This window comes from Nomascus leucogenys, chromosome 11 (genome assembly GCF_006542625.1).
Source record: "Nomascus leucogenys isolate Asia chromosome 11, Asia_NLE_v1, whole genome shotgun sequence".
Classification (NCBI taxonomy): domain Eukaryota; kingdom Metazoa; phylum Chordata; class Mammalia; order Primates; family Hylobatidae; genus Nomascus; species Nomascus leucogenys.
This window is the reverse complement of record NC_044391.1, coordinates 92,545,512-92,571,795: the sequence shown is the minus strand read 5'-3', so window position 1 is coordinate 92,571,795 and position 26,284 is coordinate 92,545,512. Positions and strand designations below refer to the sequence as shown.

General features: G+C 42.5%; 1 protein-coding gene across 3 annotated transcripts in view; it reads left to right on the top strand.

Annotated features, from left to right (window-relative positions):
- The first annotated feature begins 1,945 nt into the window (after positions 1-1,945).
- TNIK (TRAF2 and NCK interacting kinase) overlaps positions 1,946-26,284 on the top strand; it is a 405,268-nt gene continuing 380,929 nt past the window's right edge. For all 3 annotated transcript variants that reach the window (XM_003256453.3, XM_030822825.1, XM_003256455.3), the window contains exon 1: positions 1,946-2,360. In XM_003256453.3, the coding sequence (XP_003256501.1) occupies positions 2,304-2,360 (57 nt within the window). In that variant the 5' untranslated portion in view covers positions 1,946-2,303. The remainder of the gene's footprint in view (positions 2,361-26,284) is intronic.

The window sequence follows — 26,284 nt, the reverse complement described above, 5'->3', positions numbered from 1 at the left end:
CCATTTAGCACCTGGCATCATACTGCATATATAATTTTCTCATCTAAAACTAAACTAAATCTTCATGCCAACATGGCACCCTCATGGCCCAAACAGCTCACTAATGTCAAAAAAGTTGATCTGTTTGTGATGTTTCAAATATAATCATGAGTATAAAATGAAGGCTTTCCATGGAAAAAATATTTAACTCATATTTCCTTATGTTTGCAGTTTTAAAAAAATAGTTGTTTATAGATCTTACTACATGATCTTAAATTATCTTCTTTCAACCCTGAGACAATACATTAACCTGTTGTCTAGATGAATGGTAAAAAAAAAACAGGAACACAGAAGAGAAAAACAAAGACAATGATGGGAAATAATGTTTTTTTTTTTCTTCATTTCGACGTGGTGGCTTACTGCACGTTACTTACTATGTTGAACTGGATGATTTTACTAAAAAATCAGTTTAGTAATTTAGCCTAACACGTTCAAATGTTTAACATACAACGTTTAAAGGCGAAAGCTACCAAACTGTTGTGTCCATTGAGATGTTGGAACAATTTTCAAGTTTCATGGTGCATGATTCACAAGGCATATGAATACATACAATATCAGTAACAAAAACAGTACAATGTACACCAGAGGCTGTTTCAAAGTCCTCTAATGTCTGCAGTCATGATGAACTAACTGCACTGGCTTTCATTCATTCATTGATAGGACTTACTTGGAAGCTGATCTTCACACTGCATGATTAAGAAACCATCAGTGCACTGGTCAGAAGTACATTCTGCTGTTAACAGAGGAGCAAAGAATGCTTTCAAAGCTACTGCTGTATTTGGAAAAAAGTTCAGTTTTAGTGTTTTCTTTCTAGGTATTTTGCGTGGCTAAGGCGGGAGAAGAAGGGCTGCGCGGGGATTGGGGGAAGCGACTTCCCACTCTTGATTACAGAAGGAGGATCATGTATACCACTGTAAAACATCCAACCTTTAAATGAGAAAGTGAGTGAAGTGAAATCGCTCTCACGTACACATCTTCCGCGTTACTTCTTATCCGCCAGCCAAACTTTCTCCATCAATCTGGGTAGGTCTGCCACGAAAACGCAGCCTGAAAGAAATGCTGAGTCCTGAGGCGGCGTGTGTTGCCCCACCCAGTGTTGGCTTTGGAGTTACCTGAAGCCTTCTAGCTACTGCACCCAGAGTGCAAGCTTCTCGTTTCAACTCGGTTGTTTCCGTGGGGAATTGCGGCACGAGCAGGTCCTGGGTGTGGCGATGCCAAGAGAGCGCTCAGATCTCCCATCTTTCCCGCTTCTGGCAAACCTTCCCAGCCCCGAATCGGCGAGTGACCAACACCCGGGACCAGCCGTCCGGCATTCCGGGGACCGCGGGTAGACCCAACCCCGCCGCAGCTGCAAACTGCCGAAGCGCCCAGCTGGGTGCACTGTGCGTGTGCGCTTCTCCCCCACTCTTTCCGCGCCTGGAGACGGATCCCCTTCCTTGCACACAAGTCCTTATATGCACCGGTTGCACCAGCCCGCGTTACTCTGGCCCCACAAATAATTAGTGGGGGAGGGAGGGTGTCGCTTTTTTTTCCTTCGGCTTTATCTCAGCGCGAGAGCATTTGAACCGAGGAGAAACCCCAAGATGCGACTGAAGGGCCATTTTGCTGCAGTGCACGAATTGGCCATACAAAAATAGAGCTTGGGTCCCTATGATAAGCAAGTCAAGGTTCAGGAACAGCCCTTCGGATTCGGCCCGAGGAGCCCGCAAAAGCCTGGGCGGAAAGGGTGCGCGCCCCTCCCCCCTCCACGCTGGTGCAGAGGGACCGGGTCAGGAAGCGCGGCCTCTCCCCAGTCCAAGACCACGCCTCCTCCGCCTCCCCGCTCCCCCTTCACTCCTCCCAGGAAGCGGTGATAGACAGTTCTGTGTGGTTCTCCACCCCCACCCTCCCCCTGCTGAGTGGAGGAGTTGATGTGTCTCATTATAACAGCCAATGCAGCCGCCATCCACGCACAAGCAAAGAAGCATGTCCCATTTAAATACACCCACGCAGCCCCAGCGCCCTTAGCCGATCGGGGCGCTCAGCCCACACGCACCGCTGCTCGGGGCTTGGAGATCCGCGCAGGTTGGGCTCCCGGACCCGGCGGACCGACGCGCGGAGGATCGGGATCCGGCGCTGTGGGGCTGGGGTGGGCGGGGGAGGCTGGGCCCGGGGCCTCTGGCGCGACACCCGCATGAGGACGCGAGTGAAATAGACCAAGGTGGAATTTCCAAGGGAAAAGCTTCGGGGTGGTTTTGGTCCATTTCTCCAGCGAAGAAGTAGACATGGCGAGCGACTCCCCGGCTCGAAGCCTGGATGAAATAGATCTCTCGGCTCTGAGGGTGAGCAGGACATGTTTTCTCGTTTCTTTCCAGTGGTTTGGGTTAGGGTGAACGGGCTCGGTGCGTGGACTGGGGGCTGGGGCTGGGGCAGAGGGACAGCAGCGGGAGAATGCGTCGGGGAGGGAACCTGGATTCCCGTTTTGATTCGGGATTGCTGAGGTGCTCCTGGCTGAGCCCCTACGGCAGAGGCTGTGCGGTAAGTGTCTTCCTTTGGCCGTGGCCGAGGCTCTCCCAAGGGCTCGTGGAGCTTATGCCAGTTTCATCTTATGCCGGTGTAAGAGCATTAAAATGAAAGGCGTGTGTGTGTGTGTGTGTGTGTGTGTGTGTGTATGTGTGTACACACGCCCCGGGCAGTTGTCTGGTGCCAAGGCGCGAGACCCGACTGTCCCTTCTGCAAAAAGAATGCCAGCGTGAATAAAGGCACTGGCCCCTCACGTTTTCCAGCTACCTGCAAGATGACATTGTGAGGCTGGCTGTCCCCGCGAAGCCGAACCTGCCTCTCCAAGGGGGCAGTTATTGCTATGCTGGTCTTGTAGATGGCAACTGCCTCCCCCTCCCCCTTTTCTACCTCCCGCGCCCGGGCGCCCTCTCAGCGCTCCCTTAAATGCCAGTCTGCCACTCACCTTTATTTATGGCTTTAACTCAGCCCTGCCTGTGCTTTCTGACTTTGTGGCTGTAACGTTTCAGTTTTATGGCTGAACTTAAGCAGGTGAAAGGGATGTGTTTTCTGCTTTTCCTCAATCAGACCGGAACTCCCTGGAGTGTGTGCGAGAGAGAGAGAGAGAGCGCGAGCGAGAGTGTGTGTGTGTGTGTGTGTGTGTGTGTGTGTGTGTGTGTGTGTGTGTTTTCCCCGTGTCTGTGGCCAGTCCTTTGTAGAGCACCTCCCTCCCCCCAGCCCCACTGGTTTGCGTTTACCTTCACGTGAATTACCTCAGACGCCGTTTCATTGTATTGACTAAGACATCACTGATATAGAATCCATTTTGCTGTTGTTTTGAGATCAGAATACCAGGAATCCAAGTGCTGCTTCGACGCTTCCCCACCCCCAACTCCCGATCCCAACACACTCCTTTGGGGAAGGGGGGCAGAGCTTTCTTGCCATTTTAATTAGATGCTGCCTGCCGGGAAGGGGGTGAGGGGTGGGGATGGTGGCAGCAGCGGGTGTCTGAGAAGGATTGGACACCAATTTAAGGACTGCTTCTTCCTCTCCTGAACCAAAAATAAAATTAAAAAGAGAGCGAACGCATATACTTGATGTATGGAGGGTGGATGAGAAGGAATTGATGGTGGCTCTCTACAGGGAGACACCAGGATGGATGAAGCATGGAAGTTCACACGCCCTCCTGAGGAATACATTGTTAGATTGATGCTGAATCTTGGGGCCATTTACCTGGATTCCTAGTACTTCTGACATTGCCTCTATCTGTACTGATATATTAAGTGCTACCTTTGTGATCAAAGTGGTACTTTCTTTTTGGTCTCCTTAATTAAACCTTTTCCTCCACATCTCTTTTAATAAGTCTTTCTCTCTTCGTCTTAAGCTGTTGGGCTAAGAGGTGAGGTTTCAGCAAGGCAAGTAAGGAGTTGAGAAGAAACAGAGATGCCGTTTGAAATGGGCTGTTCTGATAGTTGGGCAGCCAAAGCTCATTCATGCATTATTACAGGAAGCTGTCTATTTCCCTGGAGTGGAAATGCCACATCAAGAACCGGCTGCCCCCTGCGCAGCGGGGTGGGGTTGGTAACAGGGTGGGTGCATTGGCCAGGTCTGTGGCTTCCTGCTTTACCGACTGTGTGTGTTCATTTGCCCTACTTTCTACGCTGGGAGTTGCTACCGGCGGGTTAATCAGGTGGATGGATGGCCCAGACTGGGGGTGGGGTGCTGCGAATCGGTCGGAGGTCGGGGTGGGGGGCGGGAAGTAGCAAAGGGGGAAGGGGTCTGAACAATGCTCAGGGCTTGCGGTGATTTCCCTGGGCCGGAATCTCGACCTTGCTCCTCTACTGGAAAGCAGTCTGATGTGATTTTAAGTTGGGCCTGGACTTGTCCCTTGTGGGCTTTTTCCTCGGGAAGGTTTTCTGAAATACCAAGCACAGAGCCTGCAGGCAGGGGAGCAACCGGTGAGGGCCCACTGGGCGGACGACTGCGGTTCACACTTGGGATGTGCTTTCTTGTGATCTGTATTTTGAAAATATGTCTTTGCACAATTCACTGAAATTGCTCTTTGTGGCCTGGGCTATCAGCTTAGGGCTCTGCTTCTGTTTTACTGCCTGCTGGGAGGTGTGGAAACAGAGAGGGCAACAGCTAGCTTGGGGACCAGGAACTGGTGGCTAGAAGACTTAGATGCAGATGTGGAGACAGTTATATCCTGGAGGGCCAGGGTCTTTGACCAGTCTTGTGGGTGAGGTGTGCCTGCTGGAGTGGGTCCAAAGGCCACATAGGGTAATCTCCACAAATCGGAGGGCAGATCATCTCCACCTTCCCACATTTGGAGAGGTGGCCTCATCTAGATGAGATGTCTCATTTGTTCCTAAGCCCTTGGTAAAGTCTGCCTGCTGAGCCCCTCCTGGGGAATGCCTGACCCCTGAAATGCAGCCAAGGTCAGTGGCTTCTGGGAGAATTTGCTGCAGACTTACCAGTCCCTCGCTGTTTCGGTGGCTGTTTAATGTACACAGTCAATGCTCTTTTTGTAAACCCTGAGCTCAAAGCATTAAAAGCAGATCCTGTCTAGAGAGGCCTTTATCCTTCTCACTTTGGGGGCTTATTGTTCTCAGCCAGTGATTCCAGACTGGACCCAGTCTAAATTTTCCCCATATAGCAACAATGCATAATTTAAACCGGAGCAACCAATGACAGCACTGATCATTTAAATTATGCAAGATTTGCATGGTTTAAAAGTGAGTGAAGCAGGATCTTCTTTGGTTAGAAAATAGGTAATTTGAATCCAGTTTTAGCCCTGATTTTTAGAGCTCACAGAGATAAACTAAATCTTGAGGGATGGGCTGGGATTGTTTTACAGATTTAGAGCTGGAAAGAGAATTGTAGAACACTCAGCCACTCCTTTCACTGAACACTTGGGAAACTGAAGCCCAGAGGTGTGAAGTAAGTTGTTCAAGGTCACACAGTAACAAGGGGAGGGGACAGCGAGGAGCGTGGTTTGAGGAAATAATCTAGATGTCCTGACTCCTCATTCAGTGCTCTTTTCTCTAAGTCACACTTTCTGTGGTGGAATCAGAAATCAATAATACATTTTCTGCCTGAGTACAAAAGAATAGCAGAAAGGAATAATTTCACCAGGGTCAGGGAATTTTATTTATTGAGAATGGCGAAACTACTTCATGCAAGTAAGCTTGTCATCCATGAAACCATGGAGCTTTAGACCGCCTTTGGAATTCATGTTGTTCAGCCCTGGTTCAATGCCTAATCTGCGGGCAAATGACTGTCTGAAATCACCTAGGACACGTGGTTGTCCTGCCCAGGTAACCTCTCTGAGTAACGTATGTCCATCAGAGCATGTCTCAAGGGGTCAGTATAAACATACACATTATTCAGATGGCTCTGCATGTGAGGTTTATAGAGTTGTGTGTATGTTTTGTATTATCTATGTGGATACATATATTATGTGTAGTATTATGGATATAAACTGTATCCATGTGGGTGTATGAAAATGTGTGTATACATACATAGGCTACAGCAAACAATTTACTCATTCAAACCTGGGCTTGAGTCATTCTTGCTTCAAGACATCTCAGTATTAAAAGAGATGAAACTTGCCACCAGTGTGCTTTATTACATATGAGGTGAGCTCAGCCCAGAAAGCTTTTTGGAGATTACCATATTTCTGGACCTAAGCACCTTGGCTGTCCTTAACTTGGCCCACAGGGTAAGGCATTCAAGGCCAGGAGTTGGCTGCTGCTGACCTCATACTCTCAGCTTCTGCCAGGACTCACATACACTTTTGTATTTGAACAAAATTAGATGACCTACGCTTGTCTTTCCCCTTACCCCTCATTCCCTAGTCATTCCTTTCTCCATTGAAACCCAGATTTAAGAACTGACCTCATCTGAAAGCCTTGCACAGATCCCTTTGCTACACTTTTCATGCTCATGTTTTACTTGGTGTGTGATTTCCTTTCTGCTTCTTTACTAAACCGTGGACTTCTTGAGGGCAGAGGCTAGATCTTGTTCATCTTTGGAGCCATAGTTTCTATTAGTTGAATGAATGAGTACCTGAATGAATGCATGAATGAATGGAGTGGAATGAACCCTGTCTCCCCAGTTCTTTGTCCACCTCTTATTCATTCTGTGACTTTGGGTAGGTCATTTAACCATAGTTAATAAGAATGCTCACAACTGTTTGCCTTTCTCACACCCTGGTTTCAAAATCAAATAAAGTATTTAAGGCAATGCTTTAAAAACCATATAGCACTATACAAATATGCTATCCCATGGTCAAGTAGAATTTAGTGGGAAAATTGATCCCATCAACATTTGATTGCAATGATTTTATCTAATAGAAAATGATCCTGGCTGGGCACAGTGGCTCACACCTGTAATCCCAGCACTTTGGGAGGCCGAAGTGGGAGGATTGCTTGAAACCAGGAGTTTCAGATCATCGTGGGCAATGTAGGGAGACTCCATCTCTAAAAAAAAAAAAAAAAAAAAAGCCAGTATGGTGGTGTGTGCCTGTGGTCCCAGCTAATTGGGAGACTCAGGTGGGAAGATAGTTTGAGCTTGAGAAGTCGAGGCTGTGATTGTGTCACAGCACTCCAGCCTCAGTGACAGAGTGACGTCTTGTTAAAGAAAAAAAAAAAGAAGACTAAGAAAAGAAGGAAAATAATCCTCAGAAAGAGATATCAGAAGGTTCCGACTCTTTTTAACAGCACCTCGACAGACCTTAGCTGCCTTTTTCCTTTTGTGTGCCAATATGACCTTATATGTTTCTTTGATGGCCTGAATTGAGCTTTGCGCCCCCAGTATTAAGCATTCATTACATATGAGGTAAGTGCAGCCCTGAAGCTTTTTGGAGATTAACGTATTTCTAAACTAGTATCAACTATCAGCATTGTTCATTAAAACCTTTCTTTTTTAAAAAAGTTTTCTCCTCTTTATGTGTTACTGATTATTCAAATACAAACACATTGATTATGACTGTGCCTTCCCAAAGTTTTATTTTTTCCCTTGGGAGATAGAGTGGACACATAAAATGATACACTAATGGCCCAGTATTTAAAACTTTCTGGTGAGAGGTCTCATGGGGCTCAAAGAAATCTCGAAACATTATTAATCCATTACTCCAGAGCACTTAATTAAATTTGGTCTAAAATGAGATTTTAGTAAAGTTGCATGAGTTGAAAACAGTACCTGAAAATGATAACAGCATGGTAATTTTTTCATTCGATATTCTTTTTGTTTTTCAGAGATACTAAACAGGTGTTTTCTTTACAATGGCGTTGCCTCATAAAAAGTAGGGTGTGCTGGTAGTTATCAGAACATCAGAGAAATATGCATAATCATTTTCATTATTCATTATTAACTGGAGTAATCTTTAGTACAAAAGCCAGTGTAAGTCATGGTTTGCTGTTTGCATAATTATCTACTTAGGAGGTCATGGAATATTTTGTTGATGAGAGAGTACCCAGTACATTTCTTTCAGGAAATATTCCTTTTTTCCCCCTTATCTGTAAAACTCTTTGATATCTTATACTTTCGAGTCTTGCCCGTTGGGCCTTTCTTCTTTCTGTGTCTCTGCCCTGGAATTAATCTTCCGTGCCCTTCTTGTTTCGACGCCATTCCTTCTCTCAGTGATAGTGGTTCTAAAGTCCACCCAGCCGGGTGCTCCTGTGATTGAATCATGGCCGCCATGCCCAGCTGAGCACAACCAGTCTCTGATTCCCTTCCTGATAGAATTTGGAGTAACTTGAGTCTGAAAGATGCTTTAATGTCAAATTGATTCTTACATTTCTGTGGGGGAAGTAGCTCTCTGAGAACAGGGCCTAAACTGGTTTGTTAGCAGTGTGCTGAGAATTCTAAGAAAATCTTAATGATATTTTTTGAATGAAATGTTATTCTGCACATATAAATATAAGGTCTCTAGTGGAGAGAGAGGGAGGACTTAAGTAGAAAATGTTGGATGAATTCCGCTTGTGATTCCTTCCAGTCTGGTTGGAAGCTGATTTCCCTTTAGAGAAACATGATTCTATCCACTTCTTTTTCACATGTCCTGGTTGTCTCATGGGGGTACCCTCAGCTTCTCAAAACACATTTTATATCACCCCAACTTAAAATTCTTCCCTTTATGTTTATCATATGGGTCCCCTTGTCTCCACTGTTCCCTGCAAGTGCCGTAGTTACTGTCCCCTGGGCAACACCCGCGACAGGACCTCCCCTCCTCCTGTGTCTCTACCACCAGCCTTCTTCTGACTGGTCTCTCGTACACTGTAGCCACACGAGTCTTCCAAACGCACAGTTTCAATCTGGTTGTTTTTATTCAAGGCCGCCTCTGACTCCTTAGTCTACAGAATGAAAACTAAACTCTTTAGCATGTTAAGACCGGCGGCAATTCAGAGGGGCCTCCCACCGAGCTCTGCAGTTTTGACGACCACTCCCCCGTTGCGGTAGGGAACAACTTCATTCCCCCATGGATGCTCTGTAGGGGGCGCTCTGTCTTAGTCGCCTTTGTGTACCTACTGCCCCAACACTAAACATTCGCAGACCTCCTTTTCCACAAAAGTCTCTGATTTCTCTCAAGTTTTCCCTCCCACTCATAGACTGTCTTAGAACTGACCTCACAACTCTTTCATGACACTCAGAACTTTCTGTCTTGGATTAAATTCACTACTAGACAATTCCTTCTTAGAGGCAACGTTTGATTTTCTTAGGGATCCTCACCAGTTTTCTTTACACAGCAGGCGTTCGTTCAACAAATAAATTTTGAATTAACAAAATATATACTGTGCAACCCTTTTAGAAGGGCTGGAGGTGGTGCTATGTAGAGACAGTATAGAAACCTCAGAAAGGTGGGGCCTGTGCTGACCATAGCACAATTTGAGGGATCATGAATTACATTATAGTCTAGGTTCCATGACTCCTGGGGACACTTTTTATGTAGAGTACAATTCCAGTCGATGCTAATTACATAGAGTACAATTCTGGGGGCATCAATTATGAGAAATACTATGCCTGGTCCTGGGTAGGTATTCCTATTTCCAGATTTTTTCTGTCAAAGAAAATATTCTCTCCATTGTCTTCTTATTCTAAGTTTTGAGAGATTTAAAATACCGTGGGTTAGAATTGCAAGGCATATGTGTGTGTGTTTGTGCGCGTGTGTGCGTGTGTGTGTGTTTGGAGTGTGTTTCAATTATTTTAACAACCTGATAATGCTTTTGACTACTATTTTGATTAAACAGTAATAGATGGGCAGGAAAGGGTGTGCTTCTAGGGTGGCCCACTGGAAGACAACGTTGAGTTTTTATCTTGACAGAGCTGGCAGTGGGTAGGTAGAGAGGGTTTGGGAGATGGTGAGGTTTAATGAGGCACACAGCTTGGAGTTAGAGCCCAGCGTCATAAAGCTGGCTCTGACACCTTGCCCTCTAAACTTCAGTTTTGTCACATGTAAGATGAGTGGTTTGGACTAGAAATTGCTGGAGGTGACTTCCAGCAATTTCTATTGCTGGGATGCATATTCCTGGAATATGTAAGGGAACTAGAGGCAGGACTGAGGGCATTTAAATAGCCATGGATTCTTATTCTATCTGTTGGGGATACCAAGAGATTGCAAACTATGGACCTCAATGAGCTGGGAATTGCCACTGAAAGTAATGTCCCTTTCTCAGTTTTAAATGAGCTATTTTTTTTTTTCCAGCCATCAGATTCTGATTTGTAATGTAAAGTGTTGTTCTAGTTTTTGAAGACCGAGTGATAGGACGAAGGGCTGACTGTGACTTCTGCTGGGTACTCCCTTACAGTGTTGCTGCCACAACCCGGGTTTAGACTCTGAAGTAACCCTAAATTTTCAAGTGCTGTCTCTCTAGTTAGTGAAATTAGAACCTTGGCAGTATGGATCAAGTAGGAAATTTGTGGACTTTAACAATACGTTGCATATGTTACAAACATTTGTTTGATTAGTGTATTAGAAGGTGCAAGTTTGGGTGCAGAGTAAATTCAGGTCCAGTATTCTGTGATTCTGTGAAATGTGTTAACTGTAGGGGAAGAAATGCACATGGTATCCAGCATTCATTCATTCATTTGTTTGTATATACATATTCATTCAGTACCTGATTATTGGGTGCTGCTAGTTGCTGGGGCTGAGCTGAAGACAACACTGGCCTGGTTTCTACACCCATGGTTGTTGGATGGAGAAGAGAGCCTGCACTTGTCTTTCGCTACAGTCTAGCCACACTGATTTTTTCTGTTTTGTGAATGTGCCAAGCTCATTCTTGTAGTTCTCCGTGTCAGAAATTTCACATGGAGGGCTCCATCTTATTATTTAGGTCTAAGGTGAGATGCTGCCTGTATTATTACTTATGTATCTGCATAGCAGACTACCCCCAAGCTTAGTGGCCTAAACAACAATAACCATTTATTATCTCTCACAGTTTCTGTGGGCCAGGAATTCAGAAGTGGCTTACCTGGGTGGTTTTAGCATGAGGTATCTCCTGAGGTTGCAGGAAGATTTTGGCAAGGTGAGCTATCTTCTGAAGGCTTGATGGGAGCTGGAGGATCTCTTTCCAAGATGATTTACTTATGTGGTGCTGGATGTTGGCAGGAGGCCTCAGTTCCTCCCCACGTAGGTGGCTCCTTTGGTTGCTTGAGCATCCTCATAACATCGTGGCCACTTTTACCAGATAGAGGAATCAAGAAAGCAGAGCAGAAGCCACTATGTCTTTTATGACCCAGCCTTGGAAATCACACACCGTCATTTCTGCAATACCCCGTTGGCTACCCAAGTCAGCCCTATTCATTTCAAAGGGGACTACACAAGAATATTAACTAACACCAGAAGGCAGAGGTCACTGAGGGCCCTCTTAGAGGCTCCCTACTACACAGAGAGGCTTTCTTTGCAATATATCTGTAAAGAAACATTCCCTTCCACCCTGAAACTGTCCAATTCAGTGCTTTATTGTCTTTAAGGCAGTTGTGACTATCTGAATTTTTTAAAAAATCTGGCTGTCCCAACTGGAGCCTAATAAGTTTTGTGAGAATAGGGATCTTGCCTGCATGTTTAGCACCACATTCCTGGTGCTTTGAACTGTGTCTGGCACATGATAAATGTTGATTGAATAAATATCAATTGTATGAATGAAATTAATTAATTCATTTAAAAGGGATCTTATTTATTTATTACACCTCATACCTCCAAAAAATCAGTTGTGGCACCTTCTGATAAAAGGCATAAATAGGATAAAGCCATAAAACCATGATAAGGCTAAAATAAAAAGTAAAGGGGGATTGTGTTTGCATATCTTTGTCTATATATCTACTTATCTATCTGTCTATCTAGGGCTTGGTGATCCAATTTACCTCTTTTGTAGGTAGAAATTTGGGCTCAGAGAAGTTACTTGTCTTGTCCAAGGATGAAATTCGAATGCAGTGCTGGGTCCCGTTATGCCACGTCCCTCAACTGGATTGCCAACATCCTGGACATCTTAGTGAATCAGTCATTCCCACAACACAAAAACCAGTCTAACAAAGTATGGATATAAAGATGGTTATTAAGTTGCTTGTATGTACAGAACACACTGAAGATAGCCTGTGCTCCACTGTGAAGAAACCAAATCTAATTAGATGGTAGAGGAGAACTTAGCTAAGTTAATCAATATAGATAATTAGCAGTGCTTCAGATGTTGAAAATAAAAGTTACGATTCTATGTGCAAAGAGGCCACCTGTAGAAGCTGGAAATATGTGCTGTATCTTAACCTGAGTGGGAAGCTACGAAGACTCCTGGGGCTCCAGGGCCCAAAAAATGCAGACTGTGAAAGAAAGCAGACTAAGACTGCTGAGTTGTTAAAAATTTGTTTAATTTTTTTTTTTTTTTTTTTGAGACGGAGTCTCACTCCATCACCCAGGCTGGAGTGCAGTGGCACTGTGTTGGCTCACTGCAACCTCTGTCTCCTGGGTTCAAGCAATTCTCTTGCCTCAGCCTCCCAACTAGCTGGGATTACAGGCGCCCACCACTACACCCGGCTAATTTTTATACTTATAGTAGAGACGGGGTTTTACCATGTTGGCCAGGCTGGTCTCGAACTTCTGACCTCAGGTGAGCCACCCTCCTTGGCCTCCCAAAAATTTTGTTTAATTTTTAAAAGGCTTTTCTGGTTCTCATTATAAAAGCAATGGTCATTACAATGGTTTCTGCATGGTCATTGCAGAAAATTTGGAAAATGGAGAAAAAGTAAAAAGAATTCTCAAATTATTTAAACTTATAATTCCTAATGATAACCACATATGCACTTTGGTGTATGGCTTAGTAGTTTTTTCCTATGCATGGATAAATAGATTTTTTTTAAAGTGGAGATAATATTGTACATATTATATGTAACTTATTTTTTAAACCTAATAATTAGCTTTTTCTCAAGCTATTAATCTTTTTCTATGGCATAACTTTAAAAACTCTTTTTCATGGGGAATTTAAACTTAAAAGGTAGACAGAATACAGGAAACAACAGATGCTGGGGAGGACGTGGAGAAATAGGAACGCTTTTACACTGTTGGTGGGAGTGTAAATTAGTTCAACCATTGTGGAAGACAGTGTGGTGATTCCTCAAAGGTCTAGAACCAGAAATACCATTTGACCCAACAATCCCATTACTGGGTATATACCCAAAGGATTATAATTCATTCTACTATAAAGACACATGCACATGTATGTTTATTGCAGCACTATTCACAATAGCAATTACTTGGAACCAACCCAAATGCCCATCAATGATAGACTGGATAAAGAAAATGTGGCACATATATACCATGGAATACTACACAGCCGTAAAAAAGGTTGAGTTTATGTCCTTTGCAGGGACATGGATGAAGCTGGAAACCATCATTCTCAGCAAACTAACACAGGAACAGAAAACCAAACACTGCATGTTCTTACTTATAAGTGGGAGTTGAACAATGAGAACAGATGTACACAGGGAGGGGAATAACACACACTGGGGCTTGTCAGGAAATAGGGGAGGGATAGCATTAGGAGAAATACTTAATGTAGATGACAGGTTGAAGGGTGCAGCAAACCACCATGGCACATGTATACCTATGTAACAAACCTGCACGTTCTGTACATGTATCCCAGAACTCAAAGTATAATAATAATTAGACAGAATATTGGAATGCTTCTATGTTACTGATAGGAATGTAAAATGGTACAGCCATTTTGGAAAACAGTTTGACAGTTTCTCAAAATGCTAAATATAGAGTTACCATGTGACCCAGGAATTCCACTCCTAAGTATATGCCCAAGAGAACTAAAGACATATTCATGCAAAAAAAGAAAGTGTACATGAATATTTATAGTAACCTCAAATAAGAGACAACCCAAGTGTCCATCAACCAATGAATGAATAAACAAAATGTAGTATGGTATATCCTTACAATGGAATATTTATTCTACAATAAAAGGAAGTGCTGATACACACTGCAACATGGATGAACATTATGCTATGTGAAAAAAGCCAAACACAAAAAGACACGTGGTTGTATGATTCCATTTATATAAAATGTCTGGAATAAGCAAATCCGTAGAGATAGAAGGTAGACTAATGCTTGCTGGCAGGGAGTGACTGCTAACGTCCCAAATTAGATAGTGCAGATGTTGGTACAACTCCGTGAAATATACTAAAAGTCACTTGTACACTTCAAAAGAGTAAGTCTTACAGAATGTGAATTAAAGCTCAATTAAACTCTTATTAAAAAGTAGATAAAAGGGTTAATAATCTCTCTACTGAGCAATTATCCCCTATGATCAATCCTGTTTCATCTATATTCCTACCCACCTTCTCCCCCATATTATTTTAAAGCAGCATATTATTTCATTTATAAATATTTCAGTAGTTTACGTACTTAAAAAATACATAACCACAATACTATTATCATGCCTAAAAAATTTAACATGGAATAAAATCTTCAGTCAGTGCTCAACTTTCTAATCATGTTTTTAGACTGCTTAGCATTTTATTGTGGAGTTGGATCATAATATATTTAACCAGTTCCTGTTGATGAAGCTTGAGGTTATTTCTAACTTTCCAACTGATAAATAGTGCTTCAGTAACATCCTTATATGTAAGTCTTTGTGTGCATCTCTGTTTCCTTAGGATAACTCCTTAGAAATTGAATTTAGAATCAAAGTGTATGAATGATCTCTAAGGCTCTAGATCTTGCCAGATTGGCTTCCAATTTCTTGTGCTGTAGGTGTGTAGCATTTATAAATGAACACATAAGACTCTGAAAAATCAATTAGTTTACCAAAGATCGTAGAGCTACTAAGTGGCTGAGCTTATGACTGACTGGCCCAAAGCCACTGCCAATAGTGACTCACATAGCCATCATTTGATTTATGGACCTTGTCATGACATCAGAATCATCTGGTGTATTATCACCCTGAGGCTCACAGACTTCCCAGAAACCTTTGGTTTAGGGCACAAGTTGTCTTTCATGAGCATAGTGGTGTTTTAAAAGAGTTATTTCCAAGGTATTTCTTCCTTGTAACTTTGTTTTGTAAGATGACCAATGTCAGATTAGAACGTGTTTTTTTTTTTTTTTTTCTTGCCTAAAACCTTAAAAACCTAATATGGTAGCTATTTGGGGATTAACAGTGACATTCTTGCAGAGTGTATCTAGGGGATGTTTATTAATTAATTTATTTATTTATTTATTTATTCTGTTTGAGATGGAGTCTAGCTCTGTTACCCAGGCTGGAGTGCAGTGGGGCGATCTCTGCTCACTGCAACCTCTGCCTCCTGGGTTCAGGTGATTCTCCCGCCTCAGCCTCCTGAGTAGCTGGGATTACAGGTGCTCGCCACCACGCCCAACTAATTTTTGTATTTTTAGTAGAGATACAGTTTAACTGTGTTGGCCAGGCTGGTCTCAAACTCCTGACCTCAGGTGATCCGCCTGCCTCAGCTTCCCAAAGTGCTGGGATTACAGGCGTGAGCCACTGTGCTTGGCTTGTTTACATTTAAACTGTCATTCTTTCTGGAAAATTATCCAGCAAGTGTATTTGGAGGATGTGTGGAATCAGGCTCAAAGGTTTCAGTTCTTTAAGAATTGGAGACAGCTGACTCTGTGATGATCACAGAAGATAGCAAGGTGAGCTACGGCCATGAGAGAACAGAGACTATTCTCAAGCCTTAATCTGCCAGGCAATTACTAAAATCAAAATCTTAAGTTATGCTTTCAGTTTTTCACATAGGTAGATATTTTAAGATTCTAATGGAGAAAATAGAAGATAGAACAGGAAGCCACCAGAGTAAAAAGCTCTGTATTCTGGACTATAATCTACTTTCAACCTGGTTTATAAGTAAGAAACTATTAAAATTGACACAACTTTATGGTAGTTGGTCTTGCAGAGGGCAATTTCCTTGATTTACTAGAGTTTATAACCTAACCCTCCATTTAAAATGCCTATAAATTATTTATGTCTAGGGCAAAAATCCAAGGCTTCACATGAATATGGTTTCATCATTTCTACCTCTAGGTTTTTTTTTTTTTTTTTTTTTTGAGGCGGAGTCTCGCTGTGTCCCCCAGGTTGGAGTGCAGTGGTGCGATCTCGGCTCACTGCAAGCTCCGCCTCCTGGGTTCACGCCATTCTCCTGCCTCAGCCTCCCGAGTAGCTGGGACTACAGGCGCCCGCCAACACGCCAGGCTAATTTTTTTTTGTATTTTTAGTATAAACGGGGTTTCACCGTGTTAGCCAAGATGGTCTCGATCTCCTGACCTCGTGATCCGACCGTCTCGGCCTCCCAAAGTGCTGGGATTACAGGCGTGAGCCACCGTGCCCGGCCTAGGTTTTTTTTTTTTTTTTTAAAGCTGCCTGTAATCAAATGATAGCAGTGTAGTGGGTGGAATAGGTTGTAAGCAGTAATTGCAAACTGTATTTAAACAATAATAATAATATTTAGCATTTATAGAGCACTGTATATCTTCAAAGTACTTGTAAACATTATCTAATTAAATACCCTCTCTGATTATAATCTGGATATAAATGCACTTAAACTCAGGACAGGGTCATGAGAAAAGTATGCATTTGAAAGTTGGTGCTAGCTATGCTTTAAAAACCTATACAATGATGGGAAAGTTAGAGTTCCGATTCTGTTGGACTGTTTTTGTGCATTTCAGTTCAGCCTGATGGCAGAATTAGATCATATCTGCACTCGATGACTCTGCTTGATAACTTATCACTAAAATCTGAGTGTTGATCGTCACAGTGATCCTTACAGTTGCTACAACACGAATAACATAAATAAGTTTTAAAATGAGGTCCCTCTCTACATTTCATGCCCTGGCTTCAGATGAAACTGCCGTTAGTAAGTGAAATGAAGTGGCATAGTGCAAGGAAGAATGGCTATGCATTGTGGTTTAGTAATTTCTATCTGAGAGTAATAGATTTAACTGCACAGTAGGATACATCATAAAGAAATGCATTGGAGAAATGAAACATCTTTAGTTTGACTGTATTAACTACTTCTTGCTGTTTTGGATATGTGTCTGTGTATTGTCCCCTTGCACGTATACCCTGTGTTGCCAATTTAGATAGTGTTTGGAGCAAGGACCTATGCGGCTTACTCAGTAGGTAGTAGAGAGTTCTGCAGTTGGTAGATTCTCAGTAAATGTTATCCTGCATGTTGTGATTTTCTAGAAGCTAGTTGACAGTTTAACTCCTTAAGTCAGCAGTTCTCCAAGTGGGATCCTTGGACCAGCAGCTTCAGGATCCTCTGTTAGGCCCTGCCTCTCTCAACTTTTTTTTTTTTTTGAGACAGGGTCTCACTCTGTTACCCAGGCTGGAGTGCAATGGTGCGATCTCAGCTCACTGCAGCTTCGACCTCTGGTTCTCAGGTGATTCTCTTATCTCAGCTCCTGGGATAGCAGGTACTACAGGCATGTGCCACCATACCTGACTAATTTTTGTATTTTTTATAGAGAAGGGCTTTCTGACATGATCTCGGATTCCTAAGCTCAAGGGATCTGCCTGCCTCAGCCTCTCAAAGTGCTGGGATTACAGGTGTGAGCCACCATGCCTGGGCTCTCTCAACTATTGAATCAGAAACTCTGAGGATGGGGACCAGCAACTTTTGCGTTAAGAAGCCCTCCTAGTAATTCAGAAGCATGCGGGAGTCTGAGAACCACTGGCCTAAATGTTTAAAAGATAGTTTTCTTGGCTGGGCATGGTGGCTCATGCCTGTAATCCCAGCACTTTGGGAGGCCAAGGTGGAAGCTTCACTTGAGCCCAGGAGTGTGAGATCAGCCTGGGCAACATAGCGAGACCACATCTCAATAAAATGAAATAAAATAAAAAAGAAAAGCAAAATATATTCATGGAAATTTGGGTATGCCTGAAAATATTGCAGAATAGGAAGTAGTAATTTATTTATGGTAAGTGCAACTTTTTCATAAGGCTTATGACCTCAGAGAAATTGTGGACAGTACATGTTCTTAGGAGTATGGAAGTTAAAATTTTTTTACTAATATTTGCATTTGAACTGTTTGTAAGAATCAAAGATACTTGAAATTGAAAAGTCTACAACTTTCAATTGATAATTCTGTACTTTGCATTGTTCTTTGCATTGACAGTTCTTTTTTTTTCTTTCTTTTTTTTTTTTAGCAAGTTTATTCAAGGTGCAGAAAAGCCCCACTCCCTTGATCAACTAGATGCATCCTTCTGATGTCGATTTCCTGTTTTTCCCTATAGGCCTGTAGGGATTGAGTTTGAAGCCCCAGGAGGTGCTGACATTTGCTTGGAAACTGAAAGAAAGAATCCATATTCACAAATTCTTTCAGCCCTACTTCTGTTAGAAGCCTAAAATCTTTGAGTTATTTATTTTTTGAGACCTGGGAAATGGAATGTATATTTGGAATCTAGACAGCAGGTTAAAGATTTCCTTACTGGGAAATCCCACAGACTTTCTTTGTAACAACAACTTGTAAGCATCTCTTACCTAGCCACAAAAATGTCCCATGTTGCTATTTAATCCACAGTTCTTAGATAAGCACATTGCTTATATTGCATGTCTGTTTATATGGAGGAAAAGTTGATGGCAAGTATGGTTGTTAAAGAAACTTTATATACAACTGATAGCATGCATGAAAATTTTATACTCATTGCTTGGGAAAATGCTTTTAAAAATGTAAATTTGAAGACCTCCCCTCATAGAAGAACTATTTTAAAGGAAAAACCAATGGTTAGACAATCATCATCAGACTAGATATAAAAAATACCTGGTTAAAGATTATTAGGTTTTTCCCAGTATTGACACTTAGAGGGATAGATCCAGTTTTCTCAGAAGAGGTGTTAATATCATTAAAGTATCAGGGAATTGTTCAAGCATTTTATTTTTATTTTATTTTTTGAGGCAGGATCTTGCTCTGTTGCTCAGGCTGGAGTGCAGTGGCTCAATCGTGGCTCACCGTAGCCTCAAACTTCTGGGTACAAGTGATCCTCCCACTTCAGCCTCTTGAGCTGGGGCTACAGGTGTGTACTACCACACCCAGCTAATTTTTCGAATTTTTTTTTTTTTTGTAGAGATGGGGGTCTCCCTGTGTTGCCCAGTGTGGTCTCAAACTCTTGGGCTCAGCCTCCCAAAAAGTGCTGGGATTACAGGTAGGAGCCAGTGTGCTGGGCCCTGTTCAAGCCTTTAAATCAGGAATACTAACTGCTCTAGATGGGACAATGGATGACATCATTTGAAAACTTCCGTCTGGAACTAAGTTTGGAGCAGTTTCCTTTCTAGTGGTGGTGAAATCATAGACTCTGTCTAAGAAAGCTACAAATTTGAAATGGCTTTTTCACAGCCTGTTCATCTGATTCCTCTAACACTTGAGATAATCTATGTTGCAATTTGCGTGGTTGAAAGGGTCCTTTGAGTTTGGGAGTGCTGCGATTTTTCAGTTGAACTCCAAGCCTTTCAGAGCATGGATATTCTGGGTAGCAGTGGAACCAGGTGGTTCTGTTGCTGGTGTCTTACTCTGGAATGGTTGATAGAGTCAAAGCTAAGCGTTTGCTCTTCCTAAAAGGCCTCTGCTTCTTCTGTCTTCTTTAAATTGGTAGCTCCAGCACCAGTTAGAGAGTACTCAGTTTTCTTTCCATGCAAACAAATAAACAAATAAAGCACTGTAGTGCTTTCTAGAGCCAATACCCAGATGCTATTCAGGGAAGGAACATTGCACAGACACTCTGTTGTCTGAACAATATGTATATTCTCTCTGGGAGTATTTTAAAGATGTAACTTGTGCTGGTATTGTAGCCATCGTTTCTTGAATATAAACAGCTTTTATTTTGGGAGAAGAACAGATGTAAAAGTGTGAAATATAGAAGTTTACACATTTTTGGGGAGGGGGAAAGGGAAGAGGAACAGTATTTCTTTAAAATCATGGTAACCCAATCTTAGTTATTCCTTTGTTTTCTTTGAGTGACTGAAAATTAGCATGGGAAATCTGCTGGAACCTGACCAGCTGGGTACCTAAACCTCCATTTCACTGATTGCACCAGAAAAAGTGCCAGTGGATAATTATTATAGGTCCTCATCGCTAGAAACAAAAAGGGTCCTTCTTCAGGAGGAAGCCTCTCTATGAAGAGAGGAAATCGTAGACATTCAGTGAAATATGTATGATACTTAAAATAAAATCTTAGAGAGATACAGAGATCCGAGCCCCAGATACAGGGTTTGCTTTCTAGATTGAAAGAGTCTGTTGAAGGGGTTTGAAGGCTGGGTGTCCCTCTGTGGTCTCTGAACCAAAGCTCTTGCCAGTTCAGTCCCCCAACCCCCTTTAATTAGTGTGTATGTTTGCAAAGGGTACCTGGGGGTGTTCAAAGCAGCAGGGACATTCCTGTGACTATTAAGTTCTCTGTCCCTTTAAGGCCAGGTCTGTTTCTTTTCTTTGCTGGAAGCAAGGTCTCTTGTATCTCATCACTTGATACAATGCAAGTTGCATCAGATTTAAAAAAATAATCCCCTGACCTTCTTTCCTGTTTCCTCCGTGTGGCTGCTGCCTTCTATAAGTTGCTGCTGGTTTGCAGGATTCACAATCAGAATTTTGTCCCTGTGGAGATTTTGTTTAGTTTGCAAGGAACATTTTTATTTGAGTTGCGTGGTTCCTTAATAACTCCCCTTTGACAAATATTTTGGTTAAAATTTCTATGATCGTTAGATTTACTTGGTTATTTAGTATCGCATTTTTATACTGAATTATTTCAACCATGTTTTCAAATGGACAGCTCTCACAATTTTTTAAATACATTTAAGTGAAACTTGGAATGTGCATAAGTTATGAGATCATGTGAACTTTGCACTTCACGGACTATAAGTCAAACCTTTATCCAGAGGATGCTTCCTCCACAATACATGTAAATCTGAATTTAAAAATATACCTAAGAATATGCAGAAACTGGAACTCTCACACATTGCCGGTGGGTCTATGAAATAACTCAGCCACTTTGGAAAACAGTTTGGCTATTTCTGAAAAAGTTAAACTTACTACATGACCTAGCAAGTCCACTTCTGCATATGTACCCAAGAGAAATGAAAACATATGTCCACATAGAAACTTGTACAGGAATGTTCATAAGAAGCGTTATTCATAATGGCCCCAAAATGGAAACCACCCAAATGTCTATCAACTGATGGACAGGCAAACAAAGTGTGGTGTTTCCATACAATAGAATACTATTAGGCAATAAAAAAGAAACGAAGTACTGAATCAGGCTGCAGCATGCATGAACCTCAAAATGTTATGCTAAGTGAAAGAAGCCAGACACAAAGATTGCATATTGTGTGATTCCATATATATGAAATGTCTAGAAAACGCAAATCTACGGAGACAGAGAGAAGATTACTGGTTGGCTAAGGTGGAGAGGAAAACAGGGAGTGACTGTAAATGGGCCTGAGGGATCTTTTTGGGTGATAAAAATGTTTCAATATTGGATGGTGGTAACCTGAGTGAATTTTTTGGTATGTAAGTACCTCAATACAGGTGTTAAAGTATAATATGCCTGAGACACTGCTTCATAGTTGACCAGCTCCACACACCATGAAGGCAAATTTCCTAGTCAGGTCTCTGTGATATTTCTAGGAAGGCCATCTCTTCAACACCTGGAGAGATAGATGGGTTCTCTGATCCTATCTTCTGCTTTCTACGTATTTTCATGTCATTCTTTATTCTGAAGGGCTTGTCATATTTTACAAACATAATGATAATCATTTCCTTCAAGATAAGGTAGCTCAAATAACATATTCCTCCTGTAGAGAAAGGACTTTGGAGCCAGGACTGGGAGAGCTATTCCTGTCTAAAACCATTCCTTACTAACTCTTTCTGTTTTCTTAATGTTCCATGCTTTTCTCACCTCTATGTTGTTATGCACATTGTTCCTGCTGCCTGAAACTCTTCCCAAGCCCCTATCATAATGTGCCATTTGTTCATTTGTTAACAAATTACTTGGTTGTCTCCCTCCACACCCTCTTCCTGCAGAAGAGACTATAAGCTCCACAAAGGCGAGCTATGTTTTGTTGTATCCTCGTATCCATTTATTAATGAAATGAATGCCTGCTCGTGACTTACAGCATAGGCTAAACTCCTTAACTTAGCAAGACCTTCTATGATCTAACCATTCCCTATGTTTCTACAGTATCAGTAACTACCACCCCATTCCCCCTCCATACACTTTATTTCCTCCACTGTCACCGCTAGAGCTCAGCTGTTTTGTTCCCACAGAGTTGGGGAATTCCTTTTCTCAAATGATCAGAGCTCCTTTTAGCATGTCATCTTCCTGGAATCACAGATACCAGGTGTTTTTCAAATTGTAATGAGTTGTGGAGTGAGTTTAATGGGTTGCAATCAGATTTTGAAAAAAAAATTAGAGTAGAAAAATATTCCTATGTTTACTATTACTGTTACTCACCATTCTATGATGGCGAGGGAGGGAAAGGGGCAGTAATCAAGGAGGAATGAGTTGCTGGAAACTGCAGGAGCCACCATGGCCTTGAGAATACCCTCTAGGAAATGTGGAGAAAGGAAGAGGGCTTAAGAGTCTGCAGAACTGGGTGGAGACTCAGCTCCAATAATCATTCGCCCAGCCTAGCATGGTCTTGGCTATCATAAAAAGAGAGGGAGAGAAAAATCATGGACACTGTCATATTATGTACCTGAAAACTGTGCAGGCGTCTACCATGTGCCACAGTGAGTTTGAGTAATGGGGAGAGTATGGCCCTTCCCTCGGAGCAGCTGGGAGACAAGTAGAATGTTCATGAAACCAGTGGAAACTGAGCACATGCTGAGCTTCTGAGGGCTGCGTGTGCTAGGTGTTGAGTGAGGGCCAGGTGGGTGGGTGGCACAGGCCAGTGGCACATGGGGCAGGACTTTCAGCGAGGAATTTGTGGTCCAGGATTTGGTCCTAAGCTTTGCAGTTCCGAGAACTACACTGAAATGTGTCTAGGGTACTGAGTCTCAGGTCACACCAACATGTGGATGTACCTGACGCTGATCTGGAGCGTAATTTATATAATAATAATGGTAATACACATACATTTAGGCTAGTCGATTGAAGCAGTGGGAGATGAGAAAGAACAACATTTAATATCAATATTAATAGCTAATATACTTTGTGACCACTGGCCACGTGTGAAGCACTGGGTTAATTATTTTAATAAAAGTCTAGTCTTATTAATGCAGCCACATCTTGTGATATATACTATTCTAATTTTATAGATGTGGAAAGTGAGGCTTAGGTTAAGTGATTTATTGAAAATGATGGAGCCTGTTTTTGAACCTAGTTTGGTCCAATTTTTTTTTCTTTTTCTTTTTTTTTTTTTTTTGAGACAGAGTCTTGCTCTGTCACCCAGGCTGGAGTGCAGTGGCACCATCTCAGCTCACTGCAAGCTCCGCCTCCCAGGTTCATGCCATTCTCCTGCCTCAGCCTCCCGAGTAGCTGGGACTACAGGCATCCACCACCATGCCCAGCTAATGTTTTGAATTTTTAGTAGAGACAGGGTTTCACCATGTTAGCCAGGATGGTTTCGATCTCCTGACCTTGTGATCTGCCTGCCTCGGCCTCCCAAAGTGCTGGGATTACAGGTGTGAGCCACCATGCCTGGCTAGTCCGATTTTAAAACATGAAATGTAAGCATTGTGCTGTTGCTACTTCCCATTTTCTAAATAAATAGTGGGAATGCTTTTCTAATGGTAGAACTACTGTTTGCTCCCTGGGGAAGTGTACTTCTGATTTTGGAGGGACATAGGACTCTGAAACTTTCATTAGAAATGTGCTTGACAAGGTTGGAATGAGGCTGGGATTGAACCTGGAGTGTGAAGTCCAAATTCTGATCCCACCACAAGTGGTGGTTGGACAGGACTGGAAACCCACACACTCTCCCTTTTGTTAACCTGATCGAGCCACAAAACCCCTGTTACTAAGACACTTTCTTATGAAAAACGTATCAGGGAGGTTTGATTCATCATCTAGATCCCCTGGTTAACATTAATCCTTACTTTTGTTTTTCCACCTTGCTCTGTTCACACTTTTTATCACCTGCATCTCTGTTTTGCTTTAGAATGATTTGTCCATAAGCCATTGGTTTATTTAAATTATAAGCTTCTTAAGGGTAGGAACTTAAGACACTTTCTCAAGTGACTTGTTTACATTTGCGTTCTGCAGTGTGCCTAACATGTAATTCACCAGGACGTGTCTTCTGGGAGTCATCACGTTTGGATCCTGCATCCCCACTATCACTGAGTGGACAGGCGACTTGCTATGCAATTGTGAAAATACAATTTCATGTGTTTAGCCTTTAAGAGGAGGGATTGTGATTCTGGGAAACCAAACCTTAACAAAGTGCAGGACCCCTGGGAAATGGAAAGACCTGTGTCCTAGGCAGCTGTGGGTCTTAATGCTTGCATTGTTAGAAACTTCCTAGGTGCTATGAACTGCAAGGGCAAGAAACTGAGAGGGCCCTGAGATGGTGAAATGGCCTCTACTCATTGCTCTTCTATCTCCCCTTTAAACTTTAAAGTGGTTCATTAAGACAACAGACTATAAACCTCTTTATAAGTACAGGCTCAATAAATGAGACACAGGTGAATTTTTATTGGCGACAAGTCACTGTGCAGGTGCAGCAGTTATATTCCCATGTCTGTTCTGTGGACTCTAAAAGGCACTGCCTGTGGGGCAGTTTCCCCAGTGGCTAACAGGAAAGTATGGGAAAAGACATTTTGCTGCCTCGTGGCGTGGATAGCTAGCTAGCTGATTAGCTGGTTATCAACTCCCCTGATTTCCTCAGCACCTGTCATTAGTGGCACATTGTAGGCACTCAGATTTTTGTTTAAGTTATCGGGAGCCATCTAATTCTGCTTTTAAGAAGCATGTGAGCAAGAAAGATTCTTTCTAACACAGGGCATCAAATGAAGTTCAAACATGGCCTTGGTGTGGGTGACAGATGATAGGTGGATTTCAGTTACCTGAAAGGAGTTGAGAATGATGGAATCAACATGGTGGCAGATTTACTCTCACCTCCCTGACTGTTGGCGGAGAAGGGCCTGCCTCTGGCTGGTCCAGTCTAATATGGAAGGAGAGGACGAGCTGTTCTTCAGAGGCTACAGAGTTTGAATACATCATGCAGCCGTAAATCCCAGAAGCAGTTGCATGTATTAGCTTAGACACAGGTCTTGGAGGCACAGGGTAAAAGCCTCCTCTGCCTATGCTTGCATTTGTCTGTTTCTTCGTTTCATTTTTAACTTCTAAATATTGATTAGCTTTAGTGAGTGCTCACTGGCTCTTGTGGTTATCCTACAGCTATAGGGGGATAAGGCCCATGACAGTTAAATGGCATTCCTGGAACAGAGCAAAGTGGAAGGGGTGGTCAGGTCTGCAAAATGCAGTTCAGCAGCAAATGCTGTTCTGATGTCTCCCACATTCTCTACTGTGTACCTCCTACTAAGCTTGGGTGCTTTTTTCCTTTACAAATGCAGACTGTTGCACCTAACAGTAATCAACTGATATGACTGCAATGAACTATGACTTCACTGGATAGAATCTTTGAAATCAAATGTATTAAATTGACTCTTCCTTTCTCAGGTAATAATGCGTAGACATTCCAGCTATAAATAAAGAATTAATAGATTCCAAGCTTTTATAGGCTTTGGGGGCAGTAATAAAAAAAAAAGAGAGGAACTGGCACAGATGCCACTGTGCTTGATTTCATTCTTTTTGAGGGGTGTTAAGGTTCTTGACAGCCTTGCCAAATGATCCAAGGGGGCAAATGCACCGGCCCTGTGTGAGGTTGGGGATGGGGATGGCAAGGTAGATACACTGTCTGTTGATGCAGATTTGTGCTGAAATGTTCAAATCTTCAGCCTGTTCTCAGTCTTTTGAAAATCAAGGCATGTAAATGAATGATGATAGCCTCTAGTGCCTGGTTAGGATTCCCCAGATGACACCTTGGCAGAGCATTTAGCCAGAACATTTTTGGCACCTCAGAGAGTAACTTGTATAAAAGGTGACCATGAAATAATTTGGGCTAATTTGTGAGCTTCTGGCTTATCTCATTTGTTTTCAGAGTCATAGGAAGGAAAATGACTTACGATTACATCAGGGGTTGGACTCTCTGGATTTGAATCTTGGTGCTTTAGCTTACTAGCTTTGCAGCTTGTGACAAGTTATGTAAAATCCCTACACTTTTCTACACCTGTGAAATGGAGATAACAATAACAGTACACATAGGACTATTGCTG